We start from the raw sequence: 14,242 nt of genomic DNA, 5'->3' as shown, positions 1-14,242 counted from the left end.
TAGGTACAGACAAATACTGTTTGATTTCACTTATATGAGATGAAATTCAAAGTCAAAAAATACATTGGTAGATGCCACGGGAATGGGCGGGGTGGAAGCGAGTGGGAAGGGGCAGTGGGGAGTTAGTGTTTAATGAGGCAGAGTTTCAGTTTAGAAAGGTGAAAAATTCAGGAGATGGATGAGGTTGAGAGTTGCGCAATAATGTGAATGTACTTAGTGCCTCTGAACTGTACAGTGAAATAGTTAAAATCGTATGTTTTATATTATGTGACTTTCACCACAATAAGAAAAAAATACGATTAGCCCCTAACCTTGACATTCCTGACCCCTTATTTCAAGTTCTCCAAGTAAAACTCCTCTCTCATTACAGTTATTCTCAGCTGTTAAGTAGGACAAAGACAATTTCAATTAACTCACACTGATTTGTGAATGGTTGGTATCACCTTTCTTGGCGTAGGGGGAGGTGATTGCCTTTTACAAGTGACTCTGGGTTTACAGCAAGGAATCTTTAATTTGTCCTATTTTTTGGCAGCATAATAAAAGAAATGAGGTGTGTATTTCAGCACGAGGCATCCTCTCCCCAGGGTCAGTCTCCCCAAACTTCTCCATTTCCTTGCCGCTTCCACCATTTTCCTCCTGGATCCCTAAATTCTCTAACACCCCCAAGATTTTTGGTGTCACCTCCTCCTTTGCCTGCCCCCCTCCTCCAGTTTCTATGACAGCAGCAACTGGGCACAGGTGGTGAGAGGGAGGGGGAGGGGTCTGGCAGCTGCAGCCCTTAATAGGGATTGTTTCCAAGTCAGGGACAGCCTGCCTCTGCAGCGGGAGTGAGGGGTGCCAGGGGCTTGTTGGCACAAAGAATGCAACCTCCCCGTGTCAACGAGGCATCCACCTAGAGCTGAGCTCATTGATGGCATTCCCCATGCCTGTGGGTTTTCACAGAGAGGTACGTTGGGCCCGCAGGTCTCTAGCTCCCTGATACTGGGGAGCTTTGGGGTTCAAATAGAATGCAGTTCCCCCAGCCACTTGTGTTTGTTGTAGAAATGGCAGCCTTCCACCACAGCGCTGCAGGGACTACTGCAGAACAAGGCCTGAGCACAGGAGGCTCCACGGGAAGAGGCTTAGGGAAAGTTGCTATTGATCGATCCTGTATCCTCTCCTTTAGATGTTGGCTTTGGGGAGCTCTGTTCTCTCAAAAGTCCTGGAGTCAGCAGTAGCTCTTGGGCACATTTTTGGGAGTTTGTGAATTTCCTAAACTTTGAGATGACAATGGTTTTCCCTGGACCCAAGATGTTACCCTAGAAACTCAGGGGTCTAGGTCAGCTGCTCTCAGATTTTAATGTGCCTCCAAATCCCCTGGGAATCTTATGACAATGCAGATTCCAGTATAGGAAGTCTGCGGAGAACCTGAGAGTCTGCATTTCTGACTAGCTCCCAGATGAGGCCCGTGCTGCTGGCCCACAGATACTTTGAGTAACGAACACTTGGAACTGCCCTGTCGACTACTTCAAGCACTAGCCCACTTGTGACTGCTTAACTTAGAGCTAAATTAATTATAGTGAAATAAAATGAACTATTCAGCTTCTCAGTTTGCACTGAGTGCGTGCATGCTAAGTTGCTTCAGTCATGTCCAACTCTTTGCAGTTCTATGGACTATAGCCCGCCAGGCTCCTCTGTCCATGGGGATTCTCCAGGCAAGAATACTGGAGTGGGTTGCCATGCTTTCCTCCAGGCGATCTTCCTGACCCAGGGGCCAAACCCACATTTCTTATGTTTCCTGCACTGGGAGATGGGCTCTTTACCACTAGCACCACCTGGGAAGCCCCTCAGCTTGCACTGGCCATGATTCTAATGCTCAGTACCCACATGGGGCTGGTTGCTGCCATCTTGGACTGCTCAGATTAAGGCACACATTTTAAGGATCACAGGACGTCCTCTTGGAGGGCACTAGCCCAGAGTGAGCCTCTGTGCATCATCCATTGACCCATCCATTGATCCACTGAGCGTCTGTCATGTGCCAAATGGTATGCTTGGTGCTGGGCATTAAACTAGCAGAAAAAGAGGACGTCGTGCTCTTAGAGATACCTACAGTAGGGTGAGGGCTCCAGAGTTGGTTACACTGAGCTTTGCTGTGCAAGTTGGAGGAACAAAGGTCCCCTGAGAGTTTCATGTGTATTCTGAACCAAGCTGTGGCGTCATCACAAAATCGCAGTGCTTATGAGATTGGCTGCTGACATGCCTTTTCACCCTTTCAGGGCCATAATCATCAGAAATGGAGAAATCATCCCCATGTCTTCGGAGTTCACCCCTGAGACTGAGCGCCAGCGACTGCAGTACCTGGTAAGTGCCACGTGGGTCTGGCAGAGCGCCGTGGCATCGGTGATGCCATCGGAGCTGTTTTGGAGGAACACATTGCTATTGACATGGGAGCAGACCCACAGCAGTAAAATGGCATATGGCATTAACTCCCCCACCCCCCACACACCTCCTGGATCACACATCCCGCTTCCGTGTGTGACGACACACTCCACTTCTGTGAATTTATTATGGTGGCTGGTTTTCTCCCATCTGTGACCAATCAAAGACACAGCATGCTCTGTTTCTTTTAATGATTTGGTACATACGATATGAAGCATGGTATTAAAGAATGCGATACCTTGTCCCCCGGCTTGCCACCCACTTTAACTCAAAGGGTACAGATGAGTATTAATCTCATGTGAGGAGGAGGCAGCCCCAGAAACCTGATGACACCCCATGACTTCATGCTCCGATACAAAGTCTCAGGGGCCCTAAAGGAGAAATGCAGGTGTCCGAAAATCTGTGTCTAACCTGAAAACAGATTCTCCACATAGATCCCAGTCTTTGGAGTAAAATTATGAGCGGGCTTTAGGAGGGCCGTTTGGTTTTTCAGATCTTGAGAATTTTTGCTTCATTCAAGATCTGAGTTTTCTGGAAAACAGAGTAAATGTCCTGCCCTGATATCCCAGCCATAGGGCATTAGGCTTATGATCTCAGTCTCATGATGATGGTCATGATCCAGGACTGCTTTGCAGTGGGCATCTTGGGAACCAGCTGCAAATATAGTCTGTGGATGATATATTTTCTTGCCAATTGGCTTTCTTTTTAGATAAAAGGCTAAGGTAGTGACCTTCTGCTCTTAGAAAAGAATTGATGCAACCTACTCTGAAAGGAACTCGTTTGTGTCTCTTAATTCTGGCACATGGGGATAGTCAGGACTTGATGACTTTGGTTGGTTTAGCAAGAAACTGTGTGAAAATGAGAATCGCTCAGTCATGCTCGACTCTTTGCAACCCTATGGACTGTAGCCTTCCAGGCTCCTCTGTTCATGGAATTCTCCAGGCAAGAATACTGGAGTGGGTTGCCATTCCCATCTCCAGGGCATCCTCCTGGTTCAAGGATTGAACCTGGGTCTCCTGCATTGCAGGCAGATTCTTTACCATCAGAGTCACCAGGGAAGCCCAAGAAGCCCGATTCCCTCAGTTCCCATGACTGTGTTGTGTTGGTTTTCCTCAATAGCTGAGCTGTGTTGATTTGGGTGCTTAACCTGGTCCACAAGACAGTAGGAATCTAAACCCGAAGTAAAAGCTTTTCTTCATTCTTTTACTATTATTTTTGAACCCATCTGTTGCTGTTTGCTGCTGCTGCTGCTAAGTCACTTCAGTCGTGTCCGACTCTGTGCAACCCCATAGACAGCAGCCCACCAGGCTCCCCTGTCCCTGGGATTCTCCAGGCGAGAACACTGGAGTGGGTTGCCATTTCCTTCTCCAATGCATGAAAGTGCAAAGTGAAAGTGAAGTTGCTCAGTCATGTCCAACTCTTCGCGACCCCCTGGGCTGCAGCCTACCAGGCTCCTCTGTCCATGGGAGTTTCCAGATAAGAGTATTGGAATGGGGTGCCAATCTTTCTGGGCAGCCCAGATGTTAGAGCGCTTCACTTGGTCTGTCTGTCTGTCTTGGCAGGGAGAAGGGACCAACAGCGGGATCTCACCCTGGCCCCATCCTCACTTACCAGCTGGGTGGCTCTATTGCTGCACGGGTCCTTCCGAGTAGAGTTCACAACAGCCGGCCTCCCTGCCACTTGCCTGGATCTCTCCAGCCCATCTTCCACAAAGCCTCCAACATGATCTTCATACTTCACACTTCTTTCCCTGAAACCCTTTGGCTCCTCACAGTGTACAAACAGCAGACTCAAAATCGGGCTTCCCGCCCACCTCTCCGGCATCATCTCGCCATTGCCCCCACCTCTTGACAGGGTGTGTTGTGGGCTGGGGCCATGGAGAACCATCTTCCATTTCTAAGACACACCGTGATCTCTCCGACCTCTGTGCCTTTGGAAATAAGCTCTGCCTGGATAGCCCTTCCCTTCTTCTTTGCCAGGAAAACTCCTCCTTATTTTTTGAGACCCCAGAAGAAATGTCACTTCCTCCAGGACGTGTCACCTCCCCATATCGGGGGGCCAGTCCCCATTGTGTGCCTCGCGCTGCGTGGAAGCCCGTAGTATAGCTGTCAATGTGTGGTATTTTATTGCTTATTCCGTATTCTGTCTCCCCTCTTCCAGACTGAGCCTTTGGAAGGCAGGCCCCTTACCTTAGGCATCTTACCTTGTTGTTACCTAGCACAGAGCTGATATTGATCAGGATTTGTTGACTGACGCGTTCATATTGATGTCTGGATCATTATCCAAGCACCACGCACCTCCCCACCTTCCCCCCAAACCCCTCACAGCAGGCAGTATGCCTTTGTTCCCCCCTTGCCCCACCAAGCCTCAGGCCCACCCTGTCCTCACCACCTCCGTGCTTCTTAGTAAAAACCATTTCCTGTTTTCCTGCTGAAGGCGATGAGTAAGAGCAGATTCACTTTTGTATTTTGACATACTTTCACATTTTTTTGCATGGCAAAAAATGGTACCAAGAGCTTAAAACATTAACTTCTCTGGAGGGAGGAGAGTGCTGACCTTGTTCAGAGTGGGATTCCAGTGTCACTGGTCTACTTTGGGACAGTTGGAGTAAGATGTGTGTGACTTCAGAGCTCAGCCTTGTCACATGACTGTGTCTATGATTTCTAGAATGTCCTTCACTGGTCCCCAGTTTCATTGTCAGGAATGGGCACAGAGAATGCCAGAAGGCGGGTGTGAGGATGAAATGAAATAATAAATGCAGAATTTTTCGTGGCACATGGTTCTCATTTGCTTACTGTTGGATGAATCAAAGTCTAGTCACTTCAGATTCTACTGGCCTGTAAACCACAGTGATACTGCCCCTTTATTTTTATTTAAGAATCACTCCTAATCTTACCAAAATTAATGTGTAATTGGGTGTCACTCTTGCATAATCAGTGGACACTCTTAGCCCACAAAACTGAGTCTAATATCTGAATTTCTAAGGGTGAGAGCACTGTCTCCATTCTTTTTCATCCTAGCTGCTAAACCATACAGGCTTCTCTACATGGAAATTATACCTAAAACTTGTCTTCCCAGACAATGGGAGTGTAAATGACCAAAACATAAAATATCCTGGTTGTCCAACTTCCTATTCTGTCAGGAGTCTAGGAATGTATGCTTTGAAATGAACAAATCCATGAATAATATTCACATGATCTGTGATGCAAATCTTTGTGGTGAAGTATTTGAGAGAACTAGGGGGCTAGTAGCGTAAAATAAACTTGTGGTCAAATCTTTAACATATTTTAGAGAATTGCGAGGTTTATAGCATAAAATCTTGAAAATAATATCAGTTGTGAGAGGAAAACACAAGTGAGATGTGGACTTCTCTCAGCCCAGCCCGGACAAGTGCTGTGTGACCTTGGGTTTCTCACACAATGTCTCTGAGTCTCCCTTTCTCCTGAGTGAAATGTGTAGGCATACTTCCCTTGAAATATCCATCCCATGTCCTGAGATCACAATAAAAAGTCATCTCAAGGGCCTTCCCTGTTGGCTGAGTGGTGAAGAACTCGCCTGCCAGTGCAGGAGGCCCGGGTTTGACCCCTGATCTGGGAAGATCCCACGTGCTATGGAACAGCTAAGCCCGTGCACCACAACTATTGAGCCTGCGCTCTAGAGCCCGGGAGCCCCAACTACTGAGCCCACTCGCCACAGCTACAGAAGCCCCCGCACCCTGCAGCCCATGCTCCGCAATGAGGGAAGCCACCACAATGAGAAGCCCGACACTCGGGAGTAGCACAGCAGCTGGAGAGGGGTCCCGGCTCCCCACAACTGGAGAAATGCCCACGAGGCGACAAAGACCCAGCATGGCCACAAAGAAAACAAATGTAGAGAATGATTTTAAAAGTCATCTCATGATAGTATAAAATGCAGTATATACGTTATAATTTCAGGTTACAATCTAATCCTGCCAGTTTATTTGGGGGAACATCAGTTTGCTTGAACTAATTGTAAAACAGTTTTGTGCAGTGAGAGCTTTATATCCTTTACATGATCTGAACAAGTTAGTATGTTGCCGGAAAGTTAACAATGTATTCCTTATTCTTAGGTCAAATCAAATTTTATTGTCATTATGTCTAAAGAAACATTTATGAGAGAATCTCGAAAACTTCTAGGTCCCTTGAGATTTGGTTTGAGCAGATGACTGCAGTCCCAGGGCTGTTTGACTTGCAGAACTGGTTAATGATTTTCTTGGGGGTGGGGAGAGTTAGAGCCCTTTGTGCATGAACTGTTTTTATCCACGCCGAACAGAAATGTTCTTGGTATGCACAGTCCAGACGTTCAGGGGTTGTGGAACTGGAAGCAGATTACAAAATGATGGATGTGACAGGCACGTTAATTTTGTTTGGTCTTGCATCCTGACCTCAGAGGGCCCTTCATATAGCTCTCCGGGTAACATGAACTTTATTCCGTAGATTCTTGGGCTGGGTGATTAATCAGGCAGGCTTGTGGGTTTGACGTGTTCACATGGAATGTAGCAGGTGTGCGAGGGAGGGGTCAGGGGCCATGCACTTCTGCCCCCCAGCAGCTGGGGAGAGCTGATGATCATAGTCACAAATAAGCCTTGCTCTTTTCTCGCTGGGCTTTTTTTCATTTTTTTAAATGTTTCCAGGGTGATTGAAATAAAATATTTTACGGGGTTCACCAAGCTGGACAGTTCTGGTGGAGTCAGGACCCACATCGGAGGGAAAGCAGTCTGGTTTATGGGCATTTCTCAGCAGAGTCCACTCCTCTGATGCTGTAGTCTCCAGGAAATCGCCCCACTCTTGCTTCAGGTGACAGCCAGAAACAGATCTCCCTCCCCGGGGGACCTCTACAGCCCTGAGGTGTGAGAGTAACGGCTTCCCCTCCATTCTGCCGAGACGTGTTTATAAGCGCTGATGTGATTACATTAAGATGCGCTGGTATCATCAGACCTCCCAATAATGTACGTCTGTCCTTGTAGATAATCCGAGTCGGCAGCTGTTTATCATCAAGGGCAATGTGCAAAGGAGATGAAAGTGGGTTTCAGATGCACATTGGATGCACACAAGTGCAACATTATCTGAGGTGATTTCTGATGGTGTCCTTGGACCTGCCCCCAGCTGTCTACACCGAGTCTGATTTGATTTTTCTGCCATTTTCCCTAGTACTGAACTGGGAAAGGTTTCAAGGGGACAGCACTGTGCCTCTTGGTTCTCTGGGATTTTTCACACTCAAGAAGTATATTGCTTAAGCTTGTGCCTGCTTTTAAGACAAGAGGCTATAACTGGAAAGGTCAAGCACACTAGTGAGTGAAAATAGCTGTCCCACCACCTCCACGTGGCCCTTAACCTTGAGTTCATGTGTGCTCAGTCGTGTCCGACTCTTTGTGACCCTATGGACTGCAGCCCACCAGGCTCCTCTGTCTGTGGAATTTCCCAGGCAAGAATACTGGAGTGGGTTTCCATTGCCTTCTCCAGGGGATCTTCCTGATCCAGGGATCAAATCCGCATCTCCTGCATTGGTGGGCAGAGTCTTTATCATTGAGCCATCTGGGAAGCCCCATTAACCATGAGAGCAAGGTATAAAGCTGAGAGCCTGGCTTCAGTCACAGCAAGAGAACTTACCTCCACTTTGCTTTGCCTGATGTCTGAGTCAGGGTCAGACGCACTCCAACCACTTCTCTCGCCCCATCTAGCCCCCCTTTTGCAAAACTACATTATGTTTCAAAATCTTGAATTTAAAAAAAAAAAAACAATGGCAGGCTAAAGTGGTTGACATTTTTCATATTTACTATAGGTTCCATTGATCACATAGGCATCATGAAGAAGCCAGAATTTTAGAGCGTGAAACTCACACGGCTCAGGGCTGCAAAGGCAGAATTTATATTCGGCTGCCCTTGGAGCGCAGCCTGGCTTCAGGGAAGACTCTGAAGACATTGATTCTGATAATTGAAGCTCACCACTTCTAGAGCCAGATTTTTTTAATTAATATAAATTGACGTCTGATTTTTTCCAGGTTAGGACAGGTCAGAGACTTGGCGTGGAGGCATTCTGAATCTACTATGCAGATCTAAGAAAATGAATCCCACACACTGGAGCAAAATCATCATGAGAATGAGTTCCTACATTTTCTTCTTTAACAAAAAAATCCATCTTAACTACATATACATAATCTTTAGCCTCTTTAGTCCTTGTCCCCTGCAATATTCTGAATAAAAACTTGGGCACATGATTCCAATATATATTAGGTTCAGACAACACTGTTTGATTCCACTTATACAAGGTATGTAGGATAGTCAAGTTCACAGTGTCAGAATGTACGTTGGTAGATGCCGGGGAGGGGAGGGGAATGGAGGATTAGTGTTTAATAGGGACAGAGTTTCAGTTTGGGGAAGGTGAAAATTTGGGGAGATGGGAGATGTTGAGACTTGCACCATAATGTGAATGTACTTAATGCCACTGAACTGTATAGTTAAATATGGTTAAAATAGTGTGTTTTATATGTTGTGACTTTTACTACAATAAAAGCATATGGATAAGAAACAGTTGGTCCCTGAAAGCCAGAGCTATCTGCCTGTGAGATCCTTAAAAATTGATCTTAGTGTAAGGAAGCAAGATAATGTCATATATTCTTCAAGTACATTAAAGTTAAATATGCTTTGAGAAAGGTAGATAGGATTCAGTGAGGTTTATTAGGGCAAAACCTTAATTGTCTATAAAATGTGTTCTGTGCTTCAGTTGCTTTATTTGTGAAATAGGACAATTGCAGGACCCTCACAGGATAGGGGTGAGGATTAATGAGTTAATATTTGTAGTGCTTTCAGGAGGACCTAGATCAGAGACAAAATAAAATTTCTTAGTTTTTAAATATAACTATATAAAGAACTTTTTCATGGCCCCCCTGCCATTGGGACTACTGTGGTCTTTTATAATTTCTCAATTCCATTTGCTTATGCAAAGGGAAGGGAATTGGCCTCCCTGGTGGTTCAGATGGTAAAGCGTCTGCCGGCAATGCAGGAGGCTCGTTTGATCCCTGGGTCAGGAAGATCCCCTGGAGAAGGCAATGGCACCCCACTCCAGCACTCTTGCCTGGAAAGTCCCATGGACGGAGGAGCCTGGTAGGCTACAGCCCATGGGGTCACAAAGAGTTGGACACAACTGAACGACTTCATTTTCCTTTTCTTTTTTGTTGACATGAGTTGTTCACTCTACAAATGAGTGCCTTTCCACAGAATTTTACTTGGGAATAAAAAGCAGTAGGCATATGAATATGGAAACCTTATATGTTTTATGTAAATGAGCACTTTTATCCCTTATTCTATACTTTAAACTGTTGTGGAGTTGACAAACCTAGGCAATTTTGTTTAATATCTCTATTTGTATTCCAGTTTCCATGTGGCTCTTTTATCATAAGATCTCAGTTTTACAATTTTAAAGTTGATTTGGGGGAATGCTACTTCTCTCTGCCTGATGAGTGTAGTCCCATGTCAAGATTTAAATGTGAACCTTCCTTGACATCCACATAAACCAGATAGAATTTTACTTAATATCCAGTTCTGTAATAGGTTATATGTACAAGCTTGGTTTTTGCTACTTTGAGATTTTAAGGACAAGACAGAATTCTTTGTGAAAGACTCCAATCCATACATACTTAGGTCTCAGTCATTTCACATTTTTCCTTCATTTTTTTTTAAACCGAGGTAGAATATTCTTCTCCTGCATTGTACATCAGGTAGGCAGCCTTGGCTCTGGAATGGTCACCTCCTTTGACCATTTGTGTGACTGTTAGTGATCACCTAGGCTTGGCCAGCATCATTTTTTAATTTTTAAAAATCTACTTATTTATTTGGCTGTATCAAGTCTTGGTTGCCTCATGGCATGTGTGTTCTTAGTTCCCCAACTGGGTATTAAACCTGTGTCCCCCACACTGCAAGGCAGATTCCTAGCCCCTGGACCACCGGGGAAGTCCCTTGGCTGACATTATTCATTTCATTTGTGACCTACACTTCCTATATGGATAAATTATCCTGATATTTAAAGGCTTCCAATGCTTCTCTTGTGTAATATGACAGGCGTTTTCCCTCTAAGAGCTAGAAAGAGGAGATATTATTCAATTTTTTAAGAAGATTTATGTTGAACACTGAAAATCCTCATGTTGATAACTTGCTTTCACATACTGAAGGGTCTAGAATATTTAAGAAGTTAATTCATATGGTGTTTTTCTAGTTAGAGGAGTTTACATTCCTATCCTGGAATGCGCCTTCTCATTTCACACATGAGTGTTTATACGTTCCATATTCTGCTGATGGGAGTGGAAGTTGGAACAACTCCTTTGAAAAAGGATTTGGCCCAGCAATTCCATCCCTTGTTGTGTACCTAACAAAGTGTGTACCACTGTTTACACCAAAAGATGAGACTGTGCATAGCAGCACTGTTTGTAAGAGCCCAAGTTGGAAACTCTCCAGATGCCCATGGAGAGTAGAATGGATAAATAAACTTTGCACAGTCACGGGATGGAATGAACAAGCTATAACTACATGCAGCAACATGGATAAATCTTTGCAGACTCAACTTCCAACCTATAAGATTCCATAGGACGGATAGAAACAGGCAAACACAGCTGGAGAGTCTGGAGCTAGTGCTCCCCTTGGGAGAAGCAGCAGGATTTGAATGGGGTCCTGACATTAGCGTGCTGGTGAACTTTCAGCTGCTTAATCTGGATGCCAGCCGTGCGGTGCATTCAATTTGTGAAAATTCACCCACCTGTACGCACATGATCAGAGCACCGTACCATTTGTATATTTCTTTGAAAAGTTGGGTTTTTTTAAGTGCTTTGGATTCATTTACTCTGATGCTGGGAAAGATTGAGGGCAAGGGGAGAAGGGGGCGACAGAGGATGAGGTGGTGGGATAGCATCACCGACAGGATTGACATGAGTTTGAGCAAGCTCTGGGAGACGGTGAAGGACAGGGAAGCCTGGTGTGCTGCAGTCCATGGGGTCCCACAGAGTCGGACAACAAGTGTGTATCACCCTTTGCAGAAGGGGACCTCCTGCAAGAGCTCACGGCCAAGCAGCAGGACAGGTTTTCCCGGAAGCCACACTTCTGCCTGCTGTCTGTCCCACACTGTTCTCCCCTAAGAGCGGCTCCAGGAGCCCCTGCTGCTTCCCACCTCCTTGCGTCTGCTTCTGCTGCACTTGCCCCAAAGCTCTTACCTTACTAGCTCTTCAGATACTTTTCTGCCAGAGGAAAGCATAGGCAGAACACTGACATAAATTGCAGTGGTATTTTTTCAAATCTATCTGCTAGAGTAGTGGAAACAAAAGCAAAAATAAACAAATGAGACCTAATTAAACTTAAAAGCTTTTTCACAGCAAAGGAAACCATAAACAAAATGAAAAGACAACCTACAGGATGAAAGAAAATATTGGCAAATGATAGGACTAACAAGGACTTAATTTCTAAAATATGCAAACAGCTTACACAGCTCAGTATCAACAAAACGAAACAACCCAATCAAGAAAAGGGCAGAAGACCTAAACAGACATTTTTCTCAAAGAAGGCCTGCAGATGGCCAACAGGCACAGGAAAAAATGCTCAGCATCACTCATCATCAGGGAAATGCAAATCAAAACTACAATGAGGTATCACCTTATTCCAGTGAGAATGACTCTCATTAAAACATCTCCGAATAATAAATGCTGGAGAGGGTGTGGAGAAAGGGGGACCCTTCCACACTGTTGGTGGGAGTGTAAATTCATGCAGCCATTATGGAGAACAGTGTGGAGGTTCCTTAAAAAACTAAAAATAGAGTTATCATATGATCCAGCAACCCCACTCCTGGGAAAATATCTGGAAAAGACAAAAGCTCTAATTCAAAAAGATACATGCGCCCTAGTGTTCATAGCAGCATTATTTTAGTAGCAAGATGTGGAGGCAACCTAAATGTCCACTGACATGAATGGATAAAGATGTGATGTATGTGTGTGTATATATATGTACATACACACACACACACAATGGAATATTAGTCATTAAAAAGAATGAAGTAATGCTATTTGCAGCAACGTGGACGGACCTAAAGATTATCCTACTAGGTGAAGTAAACCAGACAGAAAGACAAATATCATATGATGCCACTCATATGTGGAATCTAAAACATGATACAAACTTATTTACAAAACAGAAATAGAGTCACAGGTAGAAAACAAATGTGTGGTTACCAAAAGGGAAGTGGAGGTGGGGGAGAGGGATAAATCAAAAATTTGAGATTAACTTGTATATATACTGTATGCATGCTAAGTAGCTTTAGTCATGTGTGACTCTGTGCGACCCTGTGGACTGTAGCCTGCTAGGCTTCTCAGTCCATGTTCTCCAGGCAAGAAACTGGAGTGGGTTGCCATGCCCTCCTCCAGGGGATCTTCCAGACCCAGGGACTGAACCTGAGTCTCTTATGTCTCCTCCATTGGCAGGCAGGTTCCTTACCACTAGCACCGCCTGGGAAGCCCCCATATATACATTACTATGTGTGAAATTAACAGCGAGGTCCTGCTATATATATATAGGACAGGAACTATATTCAGTATTTTGTAATAACCTATAATGGAAAAGAATCTGAAAAAATACATACACACATAACTGAATCACTTTGCTGAGACACTGTAAAGTGACTATACATCAATTAAAAAAAATTTTTAATTAAAAAAAATTTTTAAGTAATGAGCAAAAATCCTTTTCAGCTTTTCTCTGACCCCACCCAGTGACCCCACTCTTTGTTCCTTATTCTTGAAGATAGTTCCATTCCCACCTATAAGCCTTCCTCATTCTCCCCAGCTAGTGCATGAGCTCTGAGCAGAGGGTTCTCTTTTTTTAAATTCTTTGAATCCCTAACCCCTGGTACCCATACCCACAGGAGCTTATGTGTTAATTGCATGAGTTCCATTGGCTGGATACCCCCAAATCCAATAAGGCACAGTCCCCCTTATTGACTCTCACTACTTACTGGCAAGCTGATTACAAAGTGGCGGAAGGAAAATTTATTAAAAGAAGGAAACATTTGGTGTTCCTCAGCAGCAGTTTTTAGTAACCTTGGGAACTACTATCTCAGTGTCTGCAGGAGGCCTGGTGCTCAGCCTCCTCCAGGACCCAGCATGTACATATCCCTCCCTGGGATCTGGACTCCTGCTTCCACTCTATTTTCTCCCTGCCATGCCAGGATGCTCAGAGCTCTCCCCCATCCCAGGATGGTGGGGCTCAGGTCCCTGTGCTCTGGAGCGAGACAGACCTGGGTTCAGGGATGCACTCTGCTCTAGTGAGACTTTCTGGAACATTCCAGAAGGCCTCTCTTTGTCAGATTGTCCTCTCCTGTTATAGCTCAATCCCTCTGTGACTCAGAGACTGTTACTGAGATGGGACGGCTGTGTTTCTTCACAGTACTGTGCTCACCGGCCTCCTCTTCCCTTGATGCTGGTTTCTGCCCAGGACCAGAGAGGAGAGCAGCCAGAAGAGGCTCGATCCTCCTGCCCCATCTCCATATCCTGCCATTTCTTGGCACAGCGATTACTCCAGCATCCTCTCCCTAGAGAAACTTCTTGTTCCTGGCCAGACACAACCATGTCTGGAAATGGATTCTCATTAAGTGGCAAGGATATGTTCTTTTTTTTTTTTTTAAGCAAACCTGCACTCTCTAGAGTCCTTAAAAGACTCTCGGCCACCTGCCTGTGGTTTTGCCAGGGCAGTGGTTACCAAGCCTTTTCCCCCAGGTGCCGTTTATGGTACACAGCTGAACACCAAATGTACCTCTACCCCCTCCCTTTAGTT

The 14,242-nt window shown here is 45.1% G+C and overlaps 1 protein-coding gene across 2 annotated transcripts in view; it reads left to right on the top strand.

The window, feature by feature from the left end:
- The window catches only part of PPM1H (protein phosphatase, Mg2+/Mn2+ dependent 1H), a 294,933-nt gene that overhangs the window by 197,685 nt on the left and 83,006 nt on the right, over positions 1-14,242 (top strand). For both annotated transcript variants that reach the window (XR_005719694.1, XM_040233134.1), the window contains exon 5: positions 2,256-2,340. Coding sequence is in view for 1 of the 2 variants with exons in the window: in XM_040233134.1 (XP_040089068.1) it covers positions 2,256-2,340 (85 nt within the window). In the remaining variant the exon portion in view is untranslated. The remainder of the gene's footprint in view (positions 1-2,255; positions 2,341-14,242) is intronic.

This window comes from Oryx dammah, unplaced genomic scaffold (genome assembly GCF_014754425.2).
Source record: "Oryx dammah isolate SB20612 unplaced genomic scaffold, SCBI_Odam_1.1 HiC_scaffold_29, whole genome shotgun sequence".
NCBI lineage: Eukaryota > Metazoa > Chordata > Mammalia > Artiodactyla > Bovidae > Oryx > Oryx dammah.
The sequence above is the reverse complement of the archived record's forward strand: the minus strand, read 5'-3'. Positions and strand labels throughout refer to the sequence as shown.